Here is a 19,793-nt window from a genome sequence, read left to right on the forward strand (position 1 = left end):
TTCCTGGTCTCTGCAGCCCCCCCCCCCAGCCAGCGCCCCCCCAGCGCTCCCTGGTCTCCCCAGCCGCCCTCTCCCAGTGCTCTCTGGTCTCTGCAGCCCCCCAGCCAGCCCCTCCCCCACTACAGTGCTCCCTGGTCTCCCCAGCCAGCTCCCCACCAGTGCTCCCTGGTCTCTCCAGCCCCCCAGCCAGCCCCCCTGCAGCGCTCTCTGGTCTCCCCAGCCCTCCCAGCCAGCTCCTCCCTCCCCTAGCACTCTCTAGTCTCCTCAGCCCTCCCCCCCCAGCACTCCCTGGTCTCCCCAGCCCACCCCCCAACAGCACTCCAGGGTCTCCCAGCACCCACTGCCAGGCCCGCTCAGCCCCCACCACAGCCAGAGTCCTGTTGCATTGGGGAGCCATTGCTGCTTTGCAATGGGAATACACATCTCTCCTTTTGGCTCATATTCTGCAGTGTCTGCCTGCAAAGGGCTGTTTGGTGTCAGGAAAGCAGGGGGTATGTCGGTGCCCAGCCCCTGCACTCACCGTCTCCCCGCCGAGGGGGGCAGCCAGTTCGTTTAGTTGCATAAATTGGAGGCAATGGAGATTCACAGCAGCACACCAAAGTATAACGTACTTGCGTGGTCCAGGTCCCGTGTATCCGGCGCAGGACAACGCGTGAGAACGGAGCATCCCTGATGGGCAGCACTAGATGCTGTTCTGTGACAACTCCTGTAAATAGAGACCCTCTGCCACCCGGGGCCTTCCATAAAGACTCCCATTACCAGCAGTGCCTCCTGCTGGCTTCACTGGGACACGCACAGCTGGGCAGGAGGACAGGGAGAGGCGGGGAAGGTCGCTGGAGCAGCACAGCTCCTGGCCTGGGCACCATGAGCCCTGACAAAGGTGCCTGAGACCCAGACAGCTTCTTCCCCTTCCCCTATGGGAATGGCTGTGCCCTGGCTTCCAGGCCCAGCCGCAGGGAGTGGGAGCTACGCGGGTAGAATCCAGACCCTTTGACAGGGAGTTGCCTCCACGGACAGAGCCCGGGGCGGCCTGTGGGAGAGGGGCCTGCGCCCGGTGACATGGGACAGGGTTCCTTCCCAGCTCTGTTACTCACAGCGCCCGAGGCCAGCGGCTCTGCTGGGTACCAAGGAGCTGCACCAGGTCACACCAGCTGACTGCACGGCCCCAGAGCTCCCAGGGAGATGATGCGACCGTCACCCTGTGAGGAAATCCCAGCTGCGGCCTGGATGCACCCAGCGCTCCAGCCCCTGCAGCCACGGGATGCAGGGCTTGGGGCTGGAACGTGGGGGCAAAGCCCCACCTCCTGGAGGAGGGTCCCCGCCCCACATCCACTTCCCCAGGAGAGGGTGGGTGGGGAACTGCCCGGGGAGCAGAGTGCCTGGACGGGAGGTAAGTGGAGTGGGACTGGCTGGACTCTGCTGCGACAAGGGAACAGCGGGCGAGGTTCTCACCAGCCTCAGCGCTCGGAGGCAGAGCTGAGGCTTCACGGATGCAGCGCTGGGCCGGCCGGTGGGGGCTGCTGAGCCGCCAGCAGGCAGGACACTGCAGACTGGCTGCTGAGGAGCTCAAGGTGGGAAGCCAGGCCAGCCAGGCAGGGATGCTGCTAGGGGCTTAGCTGGGCCCCCGGGCTAGCACAGCCCCAGTGTGCATATGGATCAAAGGCCTGGCTTCCCGGGGAGGAGAGTCAGTGTGCATCCCGGCGGGGGGCACAGCCCAGAGGTACCAGGGGACATGCTCCCCACTCGGGAGCCCAGAGCTGCAGCCCAAAGGGGACACAGTGCTTAGCTGTGAGCAGCAGGGATGCTCATAGGTCTGCATGGCCCGTCTGCCCTCCCCGCAGCTCCCAGCCCTTCTGCCCATCTGGGTCCAGGTCGGGCCCTGGCTGGCAGGCGCGGGGACGGAGGGCACAGGGTGAGTCCGAGGATAGTAGGCAAGACACACGACAATGCTGCGGCCGCAGCCCTGTCCGAGCCCAGCAGCAGCGCACACCGCCCAGGGCGGCTGGGGGCCTGCTCAGGTACAGAGCTATTCCCAGGCCGTGTGGGAGGCACCGGAGCTGCCCGGTCCTCACTTGAGGGCACATGGCAGCTTGACAATTCCGGTCCGGGCCCACCTGGCCAGCAGCTGCCTGCTCCCTCTGGAGGGTCCCGATCTGTCCCCAGTGGGTGCTATGGGAGGGTGGGGGCCTACAGAGCTCATGTGCTCCACACCCCAATCTCGCTCTCTTTATTAATGACCCTGAGGCGCCTGGTCTCCAGGTGGCTCCCAGACCCAACCAACGGGCACAGCGGGCCCCACCTATTACGTCCCCAGCGGCAGAAATGTGAGGTTCCCCTCTGCGTCCAGGCCCAGCTCCCTGGCCTCCAGGCTCCCCCTGCGGCCCAGCTCCGGGCATCCCAATGAGGTGCCGCCGTCGGGCTGTGAGAGCGTCCTCTCCAGAGCCCTCCTGTTGTCAAAGTGCAAGACCTCCTTCTGCTTGGCCAGCGTGTTCCTGAGCGGGCTGCTGTGCGCGGGGGGCGGAGAGTCCCTGCCAGCTGAGCCAGGGGACAGGCGCTCGAGCTCTGCCGACTCCGAGTCATCCGTGGCCAGCGTCTTGGAGTCGCTGCCACTGTTGTCCTCCTCCAGCGGGCTCTCGGCCTCCTCCAGCTCAGTGTCCGACTCGCCCTCCTCCTCCAGGGTCAGCTGGAACTGGAACTTCTCTCCCCCACCGCCCTTCTCGGGATCCTGCTCCTCGGGCAGCGAGGGGCTGTGTGGGATCATACTTTGGTACCACTCCCGGTTGTCCTCCAGCGTGTCCAGGATCTCCTGGGCGTCGGGGTGCACCAGATCGGCCCATGTCTCCCACAGCGGGTGAGCGATGTAGTCGATGAAGCCCACCTGTGAGAAAAGGCAGAGCTGGGGGTTACGGGCAGGTTCAGGCACGTCCCCAAGGGGGCAGCATCCCTGCCCCCGGAGAGTCATGCAGCCAGGCCCAGCATCTACATCTGCTTCCCCAGTCCAATTCTGACCCTGGGGGGACCTGGCCCCGGGACTTGCTGATTTCCAGAGCCTGCTGACGGGACGGCCCATGGGCGACGCCAAAGGACCAGGAGTTGTGCCAGCTCCTCCCTGCTTCATCCCCTGCTGTCGCCCCCAGGGAGTCGTGCTCAGGCTGCTTTTCCCCACCCAGATCCTTCCACAGGAGCCCAATCCAAGCCTCGGAGCCAACGTGCTGGATGGACGGGGCCACAGCAGGATCCGCCCCACCAGCGAGTGTGTGGGCGGCAGCAGAGGGATTGGCCCAAGAGCCCCTGCCCTCTTCTCAGTGATGGGTGGGTGCAGAGGTCCCCTAGAGAAAACTCCTCCCAGGGCCACATTCCTCCTTCCCTCCCACTGTGCTCCACAGCGCCTTGCTGGCCCCTCCACCCCGCGCTGCATCCAGCACACCTTTCGCCTGCTTGGGAAGCCCAGCTCAGCCCCAGCTCCTGCTCCAGCCCCAGCTCAGCCCCAGCCCCAGCCCCAGCCCAGCTCAGCCCCAGCCCCAGCCCCAGCCCCAGCCCCAGCCCCAGCCTCACCTGGGACTTCTCCACGGAGGCGCTGAGCTTGTCGCACATGGGGCTGATCTCCATGCCCTTCTCCCGCTCCCGGTCCCCCTGGTGGAAGAACTCCACCATGATCCGGTCTGTCCACTTGCGGTACAGCTCCAGGGGCTTGGTGGGGTTACTGAGGTCAGCGCAGTGAACCATGTTCTGCAGCACCTGGGGGGAAGGACAGTCACAGCTTTGCAAAGAGCCCATCCACCTCCCCGATGCCTGGCTGCCCTGGCCAGCCCCACTCCCAGGGCCCGTCCCTCAGGGGCAGCACTGAGCTGGGACCTGGCAATGTCTGCATGAGATGCCCAAAGAGGAAGGGGCAGGGCCCTGGCTGGGCATTCGGTCGTTATTCCCTTGCAAGGACAGCCCTGGAGCACCCCAGCCTGGAGCCAGACCTGGCTCTGGCAGGGCCTGGGGCTGGAGCTCTGAGCACTGTCGTGGGGCCGGAGGAGAGGGGTGGTTGGGATCTGTCTCAGGTTCAGGAGGGCAGAGGGGGGCAGCAGCGAGGAATGTCACTGTCTCATCACAGGCTGGAGACCAACCTACATGAGCCATTCCGGCCGATGGGTGAAGCAGTAAGGAGGAAGGGCTGGGGCCTGCAGTGAATGGGGTCGGGGTCCCAGAGCCCCTTGCTCTCACCTGGATTCGGTCGGAGTAGTTATCCAGCAGCAGGACTCCCAGACTGGTCACCTTCTTGGTCTCCACCATTGTCTTCAGATCAGCCAGCAGGTTCATGTGTTTGGACATGTCCGTTGCCAGCACCTGCAAGGGGGAGAGGGCACCCATTAGCCTGTGTCCCGTCAAGCGGCCCAGCCTCACGGCCAGCAAACCAGGCAGCCTGTCCCTTCACTCTCCCAGCACGCTGGCTCCAGCAGCCACCTCCATGGAACCAAATGCAGGTCTCTTGTGCATCCTGGGCCAGTCCCACCACTGGTGCCTGGGCGGGGAACAATCCCAGGCTGGCTGGCGCAGGGGCAGCTAGAGGGGACCTCACAGGCTATGACTCTCCCACTCCAGGGATGTCACAGCACAGGATGGAGACCAAGATCAGCCATGCTCAGAGCAGCCAGGTCCTGTTCGGAGTGAAGGGAACAGCGTGTCCAGCTCCCTCCAGGCCACCACTGAGTCCGTAGATCATTGACCCTGACTCTGCCAAGCCCTGCTGGAAGTGGCGGGTGCAGGTGCGTGGAAGACCCCAGACCCAGCTGCATCGGGGCCCTTGCTCTGCAATAGCAACGCACCAAGGGCACGAGAGGCAGAGAGGTGTCGGGTCAGTCAAAGGGGGCCCGTTACTGTCAGGCCGTCTCTCCACGTAGGCGTTGGGGGCTGACCTTGCGTCACCTGCTTTATGAGACTGCCCCAGCGCCTCGCCCTGGTGCTCGGGGTGGCTCTGGTGCCAGCTGCGTGTGGGGCATCTGTAGGGAGTACCTAGGCCTGACCCGCATGGAGTCAGGGTCAGATCCTGCATCTCCTGAGTGCCGAGCAGGCCCTGGCCCCCTCACCATGTCGATGGCCATCTTGCGGAGCGACTGTCGCTGCTTCTTGCTGAGGTGCTGGAAGATGTCGCAGTTTTCCTCCTGGAGGAGCTTGAAGCCCACGGCCAAGTGGTGATTCTCCAGGACAGAGACGTCGTTGTACATCAGAGCCAGCTCTGAGTCTGCAGAGACAGGCGGGGTTAGCGTGAGAGGCCGACGCAGGCTCCCGTCCGCCAGCCTATCCACGTGGCTGCCGGCGGCTCTGGTAGGACCCCTGCTGCAAAGGGGCCTGCACTGGGAAATGACTGGCACCAGCCGGGTCCGGGGCACCTCATGTGATATCCGGGGCCACGTCGATACCAAGTGCAGAAGCCGTCTGGGGGGCACGGCCCGTCCTTGAGTGTGAGCATGTTTGCACCGCGACTGTTTGCAGAAGAATCGCAAATAGGCTCCCCATACCCACGGCTACACCGGGGTTCAGACCCACTGCACCCAGCACAGGGCCCTCACGGAGCTGGGCCACATGGCACAGAGCCCCCATACCGCGGCTGGAGCTCTGGATTTGGTCAGAGGAGGCTGGCAGTGGAATTAACCCTGGGAGTGCCAGGCCTTTGCAAGGGATCCTCTCCGGCTTTAGGACGTGCGGGGCCCGATTCAAAAGAGCTGCTGCCGAAATGCTGTCACAGATAGCGGCGGCAATTCGGCGGCAGTTCAAGCCCTTGCCGCTGTGTCCGGCGGCACTTCGGCGGAGGGTGCGGGGCCCGATTCCCGGGAATCGCCCTAAAGCCGGCCCTGCTAGCCAGCGTCTCATCACAGTGGCCTGGGGCAGCCAGCCGTAGGACACACGTCTCCTGGGACCGGCGGGTTCCTGGGGGATCTGCACTCACTGGTGTTGATCAGGAACTGGTTTGACACGCCTGGGTGGTCAACATCATGGATGGCGCTGGCGAAGATGGCAGCCATGACCTCCAGGTCCGTGAACACAGCCTGGAACCAAGGGACAGGGAGTTAGAAGGGAAAGAAAGCCGCTCTGCAGGACGTCGGACATGGCGGGCCCATACACCGAACACGTGGGTTTGCACGCTGGGCGAGCCAGAGGTGTACATCACCGCGGCCCACTGGGAGAAAGCCTCTTAGCTTTGGTTAATTGCGGATGGAGGCGCCTGCATCCCAGGCTGCCTGCATGTCTCGGGCAGCAAGCTGGGGTGAGGGAAAGTCGGGCTATTTCCCACACACTCCAGGCGGGAAGCATCCCCCAGCTGGGATCCTGGTGTGAACAGGTCCAGGATGGGACTGTGGTGAGACCCAGCATCTGCTGGACAACACTGGGGAGGAGGCAGTGTAACTCCTACCCTTGCCCCCATGTCCCTCCTTCCCTGCAGCCATCTGTCCCACCCAGACAGTGCGACCTGCCTTCAGGGACCACCCAAAACTCCAGGAAACTGGGCTGCATGAGGGGACTGAGAAGGGACATGATAACAGTTTTCAAGTATGTCAGAGGTTGTTACAAGGAGGAGAGAGGTAAATTGTTCTCGATAACCTCTGAGGATAGGACAAGCAATGGCCTTAAATTGCAGCAAGGGAGGTTTAAGTGGGACATTAGGAAAAACTTCCTGTCAGAGTGGTTAAGCACTGGAATAAATTGCCAAGGGAGGTTGTGGAATCTCCGTCACTAGGGATTTTTAAGAGCAGGTTGGACAAAGGCCTGTCAGAGATGGGCTGATACTACTTAGTCCTGCCTTGAGTGCAGGGGGCTGGGCTAGGCTAGATGACCTCTCGAGGTCCCTTCCAGTTCTTTGATTCTCTGATTTCTGTGCAAAGGTGGCTCTTTCATTAAAGGTCGGACAAACCTCCCTGGGGATGGGTGGCTTGTAACAAGGTGCAGACCTAGACCAGGCTGCAGAGAGACGTGGAGCCCAGGGGCAGACCTGATGTGCCGTTTTGCTTCCCTCCACGGATTCACACCGTTGTGCAGCCCCACTGGTTGCGCAGCCTGGAGCCTGGGTGGGGGAGCGCCTCCAAGAGTTGTCCCCACCCCCTCACCTCCAGAGCCGGCGTGGACAGCAGCACATGTGTGGACTGGACCACATCCGCGGCATGGATGTTGTTGTGATAGGCCACGTCAGCGTGGTAATGGTCCTCCAGGGTCATCATGTAGGTGATGAAGGTGTCGGCTGGGATGCAGAAGGTCTTCATCAGGTCCCGCTCCTGCTGGGTGGCAGAGAGGGTGGGACAGGCTCAGCCCAGTGCAGCTTCAGGACAAGCCAGGGTTGGTCCCCAGCTTCAGGGGCCCAGCTCACAGGAGAGAGAGCCCCAGGTGCCCCAGGGATAACTCGCTGTGCCAGCCATGCCCCGCCCCTGCCTGCCCAGGACTGTGCCCACTGCCCGGCTGCTTCTGCAAATCCTCCCCATCCCCTCCCATAGCCAGGTGCTCCCACCCTGCCTCCCCCCTGCACTGCCGCAGCCAGGGCCTGGCTGAGCTCAGGGGTGGGAACTGCGGGGGGAGAGAGAGAGTGAGCAGGATCAGGGCAGGGAGATAGCTCTGTCTGCGGCAGGGACCCCCCCCCCACCAGCTGGCTGGACAAAGGTTTTTAATTCAGAGCTCCAGGGAGTTTCTCCGACCTGCAGCTGCCCTGGCACCTCCCCAGACACAGCTGCCCTGTAGGGTCGTGCGGACAAGGACGAGCTTGGGAGAGGCGAGGCCAGGGACTGTGCAGGGAGGTCGGGTCAGAGCGAGAGGCATCGTGCTGTCCTCATCCTGCCCCTCCACCCCCGTCCTATCCCCTGCTGCCCACAACCCCCTGCTCCACGCTGCCCATGCCCTGCCCCCACTGGGAGCCCCCCCAGGGCTCACTCACCTGGAAGATGCTGTACATGATGACTGTGAGTGGGTGGTTGCCAGAATACTCTGTGATTTTAAACATGTCAAGACCCCATTTGTTTGTATCTTCGAGTTCCTGGGAGAGACACATGGCAGTGAGTCAGCAGGGGGTGCGGCCGGCACAGGCCTGGCTGTGGGACGGGGAGGGGGGGACACGGCCGACACAGGCCTGGTGGCGGGGGCGTGGGGGGTGTGGCCGGCACAGGCCTGGCTGTGGGACGGGGAGGGGGGGACACGGCCGACACAGGCCTGGTGGCGGGGGTGGGGGTGTGTGTGGCCGGCACAGGCCTGGCGGCGGGGGGTGGGGGGTGCGGCCGGCGCAGGCCTGGCTGTGGGACAGGGAGGGGGGGACACGGCCGACACAGGCCTGGTGGCGGGGGCGTGGGGGGTGCGGCCGGCGCAGGCCTGGCTGTGGGACGGGGAGGGGGGGACACGGCCGACACAGGCCTGGTGGCGGGGACGTGGGGGGTGTGGCCGGCACAGGCCTGGCTGTGGGACGGGATGCAGGGGGTATGGCCGGCACAGGCCTGGCGGCGGGACAGGTGGGGGGGGGCACGGCTGGCACAGGCCTGGCAGCGGAACGGGGGGAGGGCAGCCAGGGGGACATGGGGCCGAGGGGCCCTGGGGCGAAGCATTCCTCTCCCTTCCTCAGCGTGTGGGCTCAAGGCCCTGCTCACCTTGGCCAGGAGCCCTTCCTGGTCCGTCTTGACCCCGAAGCGAGGGATGCTGGAGCTGATGAAGCTGGAGCTATGCGTCAGTTTCTTCAGGCCGCTGATCTGGGCCATGGGGCGCGTCGTCTTCTCCGCCTCCTTCTCCTTGGGCATGGGGGAGGGAATTTCCACCTCATGCTGCTTGTCTGGGGGAGAGAACATACAGAGAACGGTCAGCGTGTTGGGCACAGGCCCCCGCCAGGCCATCGCCAGCTGGGAGCTGGGGACGCTGCCCAGGTCATAGATCATAGATCATAGAATACCAGGGTTGGAAGGGACCGCAGGAGGTATCCAGTCCAACCCCTTGCTCAAAGCAGGACCAACCCCAACTAAATCAGACCAATTCCAGCACCTGTTTCTGTCCTTCCTTGAGCAGCTGGTGAGCCAAGAGGCTGCTCTGAGAGCCAGCGGGCACCAGGCTGGTCGCAGCCCACTGAACGCCCCCCACCTCAGAGCCCCTTGGCAGCGCGGCTGGGTGAGGTCCATGAGCAGCAGGAAACTGGCAGATTTCCAGTGGGGGGCACAGGATGGGACACCACTGCCAAGCTGGGGGAAAGACCCTGACCCTGTGCCCCAGGCAGCTGGTGACGGCCAGCAGGGACAGTGGGGAGTTAAAACCGGAAGCTCCCCCCTTCTCCTGCAGAACACTGCATTACCCTTGCCAAGTGCCTGTCAAAGCACCACACCGCGGCCCAGCGCCCGCACTCAGCACCTGAGCGCAGCCGGCTTTGTGCCCTGGCCTGTGGGCACTTGTGCTGTCAGTTTCCTGGAGAGTTAAAATTCTGGAACAACCCCTGTGTGTTTTCCGCCCGAGCCTCATGGCTTCACGCCGCTCAGGCCTGACCCGCCCGCCCGCCCGCCAATACGACTCAGACCCAGAATTGACGTAAGTTGAGTCTAATAATATTATCACTGCCATGGCAACGGGAGACAATGTGTTGAGGAATGTTGGTGCTTCCCAGCTAAACTGATGTTTCAAAGACCAATTCCTCCCCTCTTCCCCGGTGCACACGCACAGGCATGGATCACCTGTGTAACCCCCCTGTCCAGCAATGGGAATCGTGGCAAGCCGGGGTTCTTCACAGCAACTCTGATCCATCGCCATCAGGGAGCTGTTCAGAGCTCTGCCAGAGGCTCCCAGAAGAGCCCCCGACCTGCTCCGTGCCTCAGTTTCCCCATCTGTAAAATGGAGCTGCTGACGCAGCCCAGAGGCAGGGCTGGGAAGCTGCATTCATTCTGACGGGTAAAGTGCCCCTGGGGGTGGGGGTGGTGCAGATTTTATCTGTGGAGGCCTCTCCTGTTCCCGCAGCCAGGTAGGTATCCAAAGGAACACTCCCGTTGTTGCAGCCCCACTATCTCAGCAAAGGGCCTGAGACTTTGCAGTGAGCCCCAGGGCGTTTGCATTCCTCAAACAGGCAGCTGCTAAAGAGTGGGGGGGGGGGCGTGGAAAATGAAAGCAAAGCCAAGTCCGTGTGTGGGACAGGGCTGATCCAGAGGGACGAATGCTGGCTCACCGGGCTGCTCGGAGCCCTCAGCCCCGGGAATGCAGGGTCTGTGCACAGCCCCACGCAGAGCTGGGCTGTGCAAGAGAACCCCAAAGGACTTGGACATAAGCTGCACCCAGCGCATGCTGCCCAGCTCTGCCTGGACACGGTGCTGCATTTCAAGTGCCAGGTGCCCAGAGATGAGCCCCCTGCCAGCTGACTGCAGCTGGAATCCTGCCAGAGTGAGGACCCAGGACCCAGCACCGGGGCTCCGGCTGAGCTCCCGCTTCACCCTCTGCTCTCCTGGGAAAGGAAGAGATGCAGAGGAAGCATCTCACCTCCAGGTCAGGTCTGGAATGCAGTTACAAAGGGACACAGGGGACAGAGCCCTGCACTGGGTGTGGCTGGAGACACATGGTCATGCCACCTGGCAGGCCAGTCAGTATTTCCCATGTGATTTCATTAGCCTGGGCAGCAATCAGGTCTCTGGGAAGGGCAGGGTCTCTAATTAGCCTCACGTCTGCACAGCACTGGGAACGTACAAGGGCTACCTACACAAGATCTCTGAGGCCCTGGCAGCCTCTGCTGCTCTGTGCAGAGACCAGCAGGACCCTGATTTCCATCTGGGTGCTGAGTTTTCCCCAAGCTCCATGCCAACAGTGAGTGCGGGGCATCGCAGCCTGTCCAGTCCCAGGGGGGCTGTGACACCTAAGCAAATGCTGGGAGTCAGCTAATTCTTCTCGCTGAGCATTGACAGCTGCTCCGTTTCTCCTTTCTCTGCGGGGTAACAGGGAGAGAAAGGGGAGGCCTCACGGGCAGCCGTTCCTACTGCTCCATCACTGGGAAGAAGTGCTTGACGTACTTAGCCAGGGCACAGCGCAGGACTCAGAAGGAGACTGTGGCTGCCCTGTCTTTTTAGTGATGTCACAAGACTTCCCTAGCAGGCTGACACGCCATTGCTGGGTGCAGCATCTTCCTCTAGCTACTTCTGGTGTGGGAACAGTGCAGAGCGTGGCGGGAGGGGGAGGTCAGTGGTTTGAGCATTAGCCTCATAAACCCAGGGTTGTGAACTCCATCCTTGAGGGGGCCATTTTGGGATCTGGGGCCAAAAACTTGTCTGGGGATTGGTCCTGCTTCAAGTAGGAGTTAAACTAGATACCCCTGAGGTCCCTTCCAACCCTGATATTCTATGATTCTGCCCCCACAACAATCATTATCCCAGTGACTACAGCCATACCCAGCTCACTCCAGCCCCTTTGTGCCTGGTGCTTTGCAAACACACCCTGCCCCAAAGAGATTACACAGAATCCACTCAGAAACAAAATGCAACAGGCAGGACTCACCACCGCATGCACCATCAATACCCCTCCATGTTTTCTGCCTGGGTTTTGCTCAGTCTAGGAAAGCCTTAGAGACAATGGGGCTTCCACACATGGCTGGGGCTAGTCTCTTTGCTTAGCACACGATGGGGAGCTGCTGGGACACAGTGCAGCACAGGAGAAAATCTCTGGCTCCAGCTGCACCCCTGGCTTCTCACTGGTCCTTCAACTCCAGACATGACATTCTCTAAAGGAAAGTGCCACTGTGTATGGACGGGGCAGTGCAGCATCCCCCAGCCCTGCTACTCACCCAGGAAGGTGCTGGAGATGTACTCAGACACCTGGTTGCCAGAGCGGCTGGTTTCGGATAGGTGCGTCAGTTCCCTGTTCAGCATCCTTTTAAACTGCAAAGACAAGCAATGGTGCCCATTAGCAACCCGGCCAGGAGACCCGAGCAGGAGGAATCGCCACCCCAGCTTCCATGGCCCTGCCCAGCGGGATGGGGAGGGGGTGGAATGGAAGGACCAAGTGGGCTCTGGGGATGGCATTCATTTCCCTGGGGGGTGCATCACTCTGCCCTGGGAGGCTCTCATGGGTTTTATAATAATGTGCTTGTAATGACCTGGGCCCTCCAACGCGTACTACACCAGACCGTGTGCCGCGGCACAGCACCAGCATGTAAACACAGAGATGCAGCCCACAGCGGTGCGAGCTGCACGGACGTGACCATGGGCTGTTACAGGAACTTGCTGCATCTGGGTTGTTGCCCCTTTCCATGCTCATTCTTGGAGAATATCCCAGCAGGTGCAACTGAAGCAAACTGCTCTGATCACAGGCTGTGTCATAACTAGAAAGGGAAGGGAACTTCCCTCCTGTGCACAATACTATAAAATCCCTCCTGGCCAGCGACATCAAAATCCTTTTACCAGTAAAGGGTTAAGAAGCTCAGGAAACCTGGCTGACACCTGACCCAAAGGACCAATAAGGGGACAAGATACTTTCAAATCTTGGTGGGGGAAAGTCTTTGTTTTGGGGGTTGTTCGCTCTTGGGACTAAGAGGGACCGGACATCAATCCATGTTCTCCAAATCTTTCTGAACCAGTCTCTCATATTTCAAACTTGTAAGTAACAGCCAGGCAAGGCGTGTTAGTTTTATCTTTGTTTTCTCAACTTGTAAATGTTCCTTTTTGCTGAGAGGATTTTACCTCTGTTTGCTGTAACTTTGAACCTAAGGCTAGAGGGGGTTCCTCTGGGCTATATGAATCTGATTACCCTGTAGAGTATTTTCCATCCTGATTTTACAGAGATGATTTTTACTTTTGTTTCTTTAATTAAAAGCTTTCTTTTTAAGAATCTGATTGATTTTTCCTTGTTTTAAGGTCCGCGGGGATTGGATCTGGACTCACCAGGAATTGGTGGGGGGTGGTTAAATTCTCCTTGTGTTAAGATCCAAGGGGTTGGATTGGTGTTCATCAGGAACTTGGTGAAAAAGCTCTCAAGATTACCCAGGGCGGGGAAGGTTTTTGGGGGAAAGGGGGTATTCCAGACACTGAGGAATCTGGATGGTGGTAGCAAACCCAGATCTAAGCTGGTAGTTAAGCTTAGAAGTGTTTATGCAGGTCCCCACATCTGTACGCTAAAGTTCAGAGTGGGGGAGGAACCTTGACAGGCTGCTTTCAGACCGATTTCCTTCCCTGTGAGTGGGCTGGACCCTGCGTTCACACCATCATGTGTGACACACATTGCATGTGGCACAATCACAACATGCTGGATCAGTCCCACTGCGCAGCACCACATGGGTGTGAAAGGAGCAGAGAGTGCAGGAGCCATGGGCACAGGCTCAATGCCACCCTGGAGAGGGTGCCCGGCAAGGACCCTGTGAAGGCCACTGGCCGAGCTCACCAGGAGAATTTCCGGGGGGTGATGTTGGTTCTGGGGCAGGAGACAAAACATGACTGGGGCAGCTAAAGCCATCAGCAAGGGCCAGGGCTGGAGGCAATTGCTCGGAGCAGAACAGGGCTCCGCATAGGACTCCCAATGGGAAATACAGCTGGCCCTGCATTCCCAGGTGGGCGCCTGCGCCTCAGTGCATAGCCAGGGGCACCAGGGCTGCAGTTTGGGTCTCTTCGGCTGGAAACACCTGCCTCCCTCCCTGCTGCAGGGGAGCTGGCAAGGTAAGGACTGGGCTGCAGGGGGGCTCCAACGCCACCTTCCCCCGAACCGCTGCCACAGGGGATACGCTAGACACGAGCTCTCCGGCACAAGGATGCCCGGGGATGCAGCCTGGCCCCAGCAAGAGCAGGCTCCACCCCACTTGAGGTGTGAGAGCCAGAGGGTGGGCCCAGGCCAGGCTGCTGCGCGGAGGGAACTCAGGGGAGCTTGCTGGGGTGACAAGCCCTGGGCCTGGGGCCAGCTCGCCCACTTACCTTGATAAAGCCCCAGGATGTGGAGGACCAAGGGCTAGCGTCAGGCATCTCAGCTCCCCCATAGCAAGGCTGGCACCATGCGGCTGGGAGCCTTGGGCTGAGCCAGGGGTGCTCCTTGGGAACCAGGGGGCCAGGGGGGTAGGGGATTTGCCGAACACCTGATGCCCTACGAATCAGAGCAGGACGCTGATGGGTGGGATGCAGGGCAGGCCACGGGGGCTGGGCGGCTCCGCTCCTGGCTGCATCGCCGCTGGGGTCCGGGCTCCTTGCTCATGCCCCGGGCACCCCAGGGCTGCTCCCGCTGCGGCAAGTAGCCCCGCCCCAGCACGCTGCTGCCCAATGAGCGAGCTCCATGGCAGGGGCAAGTCCCAGCCCTGTGCTCTCATTGGCTGCCTGAGCCCCAGCTGCTTTAACCCTTCCTGTGCTGTTTGGCAGCCCCCATCTCAGAGCTGGGCCAGGGGACGGAGCCTAGCTTGGCGTAGCGGGCAGGACAGGCGGGGGGGTGTCCCGGGCTGTCACAGCGGCAGCTCTCCCCTCTGTCCCCTGGGTGCAGGAAATGGGGCCCAGTTCTAGAGGTGGGTGCAGCTCAGGACGGCAAGATGGGTCCAGGGGCATGAGGGGCTGGAGGTGCACCCCCTGGCTTGAAATGGTTTCTATTACATGCAGGGTTTACAGCTGGGGCAATGTTGACAGGTTTCAGAGGGGCAGCCCTGTGTGATGGAGTAGGAGCTGTCTGTGTGGGGAATGGGAGAGCAGGGGAGGACTTTAGGGGATGGACGATACCGGAGCCTGTAACCTGAGCTAGGTAAGCGGGGGGGTGGGGGGGGAGGTCAACACCTTTGCCCAGGGAGGAAAAAGGAAGGGGGTGGCAGGAGGGAAGCAGTTTTGAGTTTGGGTTTGGGGCTGTGTGGGCAGAATTCAGGGTATCCTAGCTAGGATCCAAGCACGCTGAAAGCCCAGAAGGACTCGATGGAGGGGTCCTGACTGTGCCTGCAAGTTCTGCTGTAACCTGTGTTCCTGTTGTCCAATAAACCTTCTGTTTTACTGGCTGGCCAAGAGTCATTGTGGGTCCCAGGAAGAGGGGTGCAGGGCCGGACTCCCCCACGCTCCATGACACCCTGTTAGTCTGTATCAGCAAAAGCAACAAGGAGCCTGATGGCACCTTAGAGACTAACACATTTATTTGGGCTGATGAAGTGGGTTCTAGCCCACGGAAGTTTATGGCCAAATAAATGTGTTAGTCTCTCAGGTGCCACAAGGACTCCTTGTTGTTTTTAGTGGGTCAATGGCTCTCAGCACCCCCCAAAGTACAAACTCTTCCAGTGCCCTGAGCAGAGGGCTGCCGGACTACGGGTACCGGAGCGACTCGCTGGGTGAAGGAATTCCTTTTACCAGGCCCTCGGCTCTTGGCGAGAGAGATGTGTGTGTAGAACGCAGCCTGGGGCACAGTCTGTTCCCGGTTACACCCTGGCACCCCGTTCCGTTTCTGTGCAGTGCATGTGTGTATTGGGGCTCCCCCCACAGATCTGAACTATTCTAAGGAAGGCCCAGTCCACAGTTCTGAGCCACTTGGCAAGTCAAGCTCCTGAAAACAGAAATGAGCCGGAGAAGAAACCGAGGCGCAGATTGAGCTGTGAAGCACATGCTGCCGCAGCAACATCTGCACAACAACAGGAAGGAAGGAGCGGGTGACATGAGCCGAGAACTTGGCGCTGAATACACATGAGCGTCTCCGCTGCCGTCTATTGCGCTCCAAACATTCGTCAGAGCGGAAGGACCAGGAACCAAATCGCTTGTGGGCTTGGCTTCTGCAAGAGCAATTGGCCAGGCAGGTCCCTCCGGAGGAGAGCAGGATTTTCCGCCTCATGAGTTCCAGGATGACAGTGGAGACAACAGTCAACCTTCTCTGGGCAGGACTAGGCAGCTTTCAGAGCACCTGAGCCCGGCTACGCACGTCAGAAGAATCTGAGCACCTCCCATGTGTCCATGGGCCTATCTTCCCGGCCTCGCTGGAGGCAGGACAGCATCATTGTTCCCATTCACAGGTGGTGAACTCAGGCACGGAGAGATCCAGGAAGTTGCCCAAAGTCACCCAGGGAGTCAGAGCGATAGCTGGGAACTGAGCCTAGCTCCCCCGACTCCCACAGCAGTGCCTTAGCCAAGTGGCCACACTTCCTCCATTGCCGCCCTGGTGAATTCCAGTACCATTCTTGCCAGTGCTGACAAGGCCCTAGTGACTACGTACCAGCACCGCCCTGGTGCTCCCCTCTCTCCACAACGCAGGGGCAGCCCTTTGGCTCTTCCTGGGTTGCTCGGCACTCCCTGGTGACTGAGTGTGAAGGCCTGGCTGAAGCTGCAGGCTGAAGCTAGTGCCGAAGGCTGGGGTCTGTGCTGAGGTGGAGGCATTAGACCAGCACTCTAGGGGCTGGGCTGGCTCCCAACGGTGTTGGTGTTAAGCTCTGAGCCCTCACTCGATGGCTCGGGACCTGGTTCCCTGAGACACACTCTCCCTGTGCCAGGACACCACAGCTCAGACTAGCAGGGCCTAGAGCTGAGACCCCTTGCCAGAAAGGGCAGGACATTCGCTCGGGTTTGGCACTCACTCCCTGTTTGGTTTGCCAGAGCCCAGGTTTAACCTTCCTGGCCCACTGCACAGCCCAGATTCTTGCTGGCTGCTGCGGCGCGAGCGGGTTGGGGCGGGGCTGGGGGTATGGGCAGCCCTTGTGTGTTGAACCCGATGAGAAGGGCACCAGAGCCCACACAGTCCATAAATCTGACTACACCCTAACGCCTCCCTCGGCCCGCCTGGGCCTGCAGCCAGCGAGTGGAGCAGCAATGCCCAGCCCTCCGAGTGGGGCTCACTGTCACAGAAGGACCCCGTTAGTCATTGCCCCCCAAAGGGAAATCTGATCTGGAAGCGAAGAATGTGTTAGTGCAGAACCTGACTTGCCTCTGTCAGAGAAGAGCCCTGGAATGGGGAACGTAATTCCTGAGCTCAGGGTGCGATGGGAATCCCAGAGCTGGGCAAGTTGCTGAGTCTGCTGCTTGCTACTCTGGTCAAGGGCTGGGAAGCAGCCAGGAGCCCCCTGCGCTCCGCCCCAGAGGGAGCGCACCCCTGGCCACACACAGTGTCTGGTGGTGGAATGTTACCCACATGCCCCCATCCGTACAGTGGAAGCCCACGCACAGGAGGCAATGAGGCCAAGTACAGCGGTGGGGGCGTCCAGTAGCATCACTGTCATGTGGGGCAGTGTCTCTCTGCTCTGGGGTTGTGCAGCATCCAGCGCAATGGGTTCTGGCCAGCGACTGGGGCACCTGGGCACTACTGTGACACACAGAGCAGCAGCAGGCACCTATGCTGAGTCAGGCCCTGCCCGCGGGAGTTGCCTGGAGCCAGGTTTCAGAGGGCTACTCACCTGTAGATGCCTTGGACTCTTCTGGAACTCAGCTACCAAACCCAGAGGTACCTAAACCAGCAGCTTCTGCTGACAGTGTTGGCCATAATCTGCCAAGCGCCCAGCGGCAGGTGCCAGCCCCACCATTCTGGTCTGGGGACCAGTTCCTAAAACTTCCCATGCCAGCTGGCTAGAGTGTTCTCCACCTCCTGTCCTGACCTGCTGTGTGCCATCGCTGTGTGTCAAACAGCTGCCACACTCCAGCTCAGAGCCGGTTGCATTCCTGACGGGGGCAGAGGAGTGCAATCCCCTGAGTCCAGGCTCTGCAGGATGAGGCTTGGCCCTGGGTCCTTGGGACTGTCCACCGGCTCTCTCTGCACAGCTATGGCCCACAGGATGGCTGGGTGGGGGTTTATAGACAGGAGCAGCATCTCTGTTGCCTGTCAGCGTCTGACAAGGATCGCAGGCTCCCACAAGGAGCTGCTACGTCTCTTACCTTGTTGGAGGCCATCTCACTGACAGAATGTCTGGTCTGCAGGGTCTCCAGCTGGTCCAAGCACCAGTCCAGCTCTTCCAGGGTCTCGATTGCCAGCTTCTGACAGGCATCCTCTGTGGACAGAGAAGCAGGTGGCATTGGGGAAGCTGCTCGCTGGCTGGCTGGCCGGAGGCCATGTCAGCATGCCCCAGGGGCTCAGCATCACGCCTGTGCCCCCTGGGCCGTGCACTCTAGCTGCTCTGCTCCCAGCATTTAAAGCTTGGGCCCTGAGGTGCCTTCCCTTCACAGGCTGGTGCCCGGAGAGCGTAGCAGCCTGTAGCCCCGAAGTTCTCTCTCCCACTGCCTGGCCTGCTCTGCCCTGTCCAGCCAGAGCTGTGCTGTGCTAAGCCTGCCTGCCGGCCGCGTGTGACCAGAGGGGAAGCCGAGCCGGGGGTGCTCGCAGGGCCGACTCGTTACATAAAGCACAAATAGCAAATATCAGGTGGAAGTTGCAGCCATTTGTTGTGTTGCCATGGCGACAGCAGGAGGTTGAGCCTGATGGATTCGGTGCCAAGGGAAGGTGCAGGACCGGGGCTGTGGGGCGATTTGGGGTCAAACATCACAATGATGTCCATAGGGGCTCGAGAAGGTAGCTCTGCTCCCCGGGCTGCAGCAGGCACCGGCTACCAGGTGATTCCTGCCCAGGGCCCAGACAATCACCTGGACTCAAACACCAGAGCTTGTGAGAGGCATCGTCCCTAGAACTGCCCTGGAGCTGTAGGGTGCCCAGAAGGGGGGCCAAATGGGCCAGGCCCCGGACCCCACAGGGGCCCCCACGAGAATATAGTATTCTATAATATTGCAACTTATGGAAGGGGCCCCCGAAATTGCTTTGCCCCAGGCCCCCTGAATCCTCTGGGCGGCCCTGTGGAGCTGGGACTGCCTCAAGCCCCAGTGGGGCGGTGCCAGGACCCAGACACTGCTGTGAGCCTGTCCAGGAAGCTGACCCAGGCACCACTGTGGGGCCTGGTGGCACAGAGCTGATGGGGAGCTGAACCCCAGCCTGGTGGGGGGAATTGCTGCACTTTCTGCCATGAAACAACAGGGTTTTCTAGGCCCACGGGCTGGTTTTTCCAAGCACTGGCCACGCTGCGCACCCCAGGAGTCAAGGGGAATGGTGTGGCTTGGCCAAGCTGCCGTTTCCACTGGGCAGCAGGTATCACAGGCCTGGCCCCTGGGGTGAATGTCCCTGGCCCGCTCTGCTAGCTAGGTTCTGAGGGCAGAGGGGATGTGATTGTCTGACCACCTGCCCTGAATTAAGGCCGGTTGGAGCCAGGCTCTAGCTTTCAGAAAAGCCATCCCTCTTGAGAAGGACCCCAGCACAGCCCATGGCTAATTCCACTCACTGCACTTTATTCCCAGTCTGAACTGAGCTAGCTGCAACTTCCACCACTGGATCTTGAGAGACTTGTGTCATCACAGTCCCCAGGCCAGCCCGGGTGTGCAAGGCTGCCCTGGCGTTGATGCCCAAGGCGCATGGGGCTGGGCCCCAAGTCCAGGCAGGAAGCCAACAGGCGCAGGCCCCCCTGCCAGGGTCGGGCCCTATACTGGGCCTTATGACCCTGCCCCAGACAGCAGCCCCACCTTATAGCAGAGATGTCCTGGGACACCCTCCTATCCTGCCACCAGGGAGGGCGATGACCAGGCCCTCTGCCCTACCCAGTAAGGCCAGGCCAGCCTCAAGAAGTGCTCGGCCTGTCAATGGGGCACAGACTTCTGCAGGGCTGCCAGGCTCTGGGATAAGGGCGTTTATGCCCTGCTTCCACCCAAAGGCGCCCAGGTTCCCCAGTGGCTGGCTGAGGAGTGCCCCTCTGGCCCCCACATGGCATCAGCACCCCCCACGCTCACACCCCAGGCTGAAGCCAGCTGCAGTTGGGTTTGTTTGTGTGTTGTGGGTTGGCTGGGGTCAGAGGAAGCAGGGGCAGGACCCACCCAGCAGCCCAGCTGGAGGCGGCAGGCCTCCCGCCAGGGCTGGAACTCAGGCCTGGAGACATG

At 60.9% G+C, this 19,793-nt stretch overlaps 1 protein-coding gene across 5 annotated transcripts in view; it reads right to left on the reverse strand.

Annotated features, from left to right (window-relative positions):
• Positions 1 to 319: 319 nt before the first annotated feature.
• The window catches only part of PDE4C (phosphodiesterase 4C), a 98,234-nt gene continuing 78,760 nt past the window's right edge, over positions 320 to 19,793 (reverse strand). For 3 of the 5 annotated variants that reach the window (XM_030540346.1, XM_030540348.1, XM_030540351.1), the window contains 10 exons: positions 17,760 to 17,872; positions 11,753 to 11,846; positions 8,607 to 8,785; positions 7,907 to 8,005; positions 7,092 to 7,259; positions 5,936 to 6,035; positions 5,076 to 5,230; positions 4,213 to 4,335; positions 3,556 to 3,738; positions 320 to 2,878 (listed from right to left, as the gene is read on the reverse strand). In XM_030540346.1, coding sequence (XP_030396206.1) covers positions 2,303 to 2,878; positions 3,556 to 3,738; positions 4,213 to 4,335; positions 5,076 to 5,230; positions 5,936 to 6,035; positions 7,092 to 7,259; positions 7,907 to 8,005; positions 8,607 to 8,785; positions 11,753 to 11,846; positions 17,760 to 17,872 — 1,790 coding nt within the window. In that variant the 3' untranslated portion in view covers positions 320 to 2,302. The remainder of the gene's footprint in view (positions 2,879 to 3,555; positions 3,739 to 4,212; positions 4,336 to 5,075; positions 5,231 to 5,935; positions 6,036 to 7,091; positions 7,260 to 7,906; positions 8,006 to 8,606; positions 8,786 to 11,752; positions 11,847 to 17,759; positions 17,873 to 19,793) is intronic. The other 2 variants (XM_030540347.1, XM_030540350.1) reach the window with 1 other exon arrangement.

Source organism: Gopherus evgoodei, chromosome 22 (assembly GCF_007399415.2).
Source record: "Gopherus evgoodei ecotype Sinaloan lineage chromosome 22, rGopEvg1_v1.p, whole genome shotgun sequence".
Lineage (NCBI taxonomy): Eukaryota > Metazoa > Chordata > Testudines > Testudinidae > Gopherus > Gopherus evgoodei.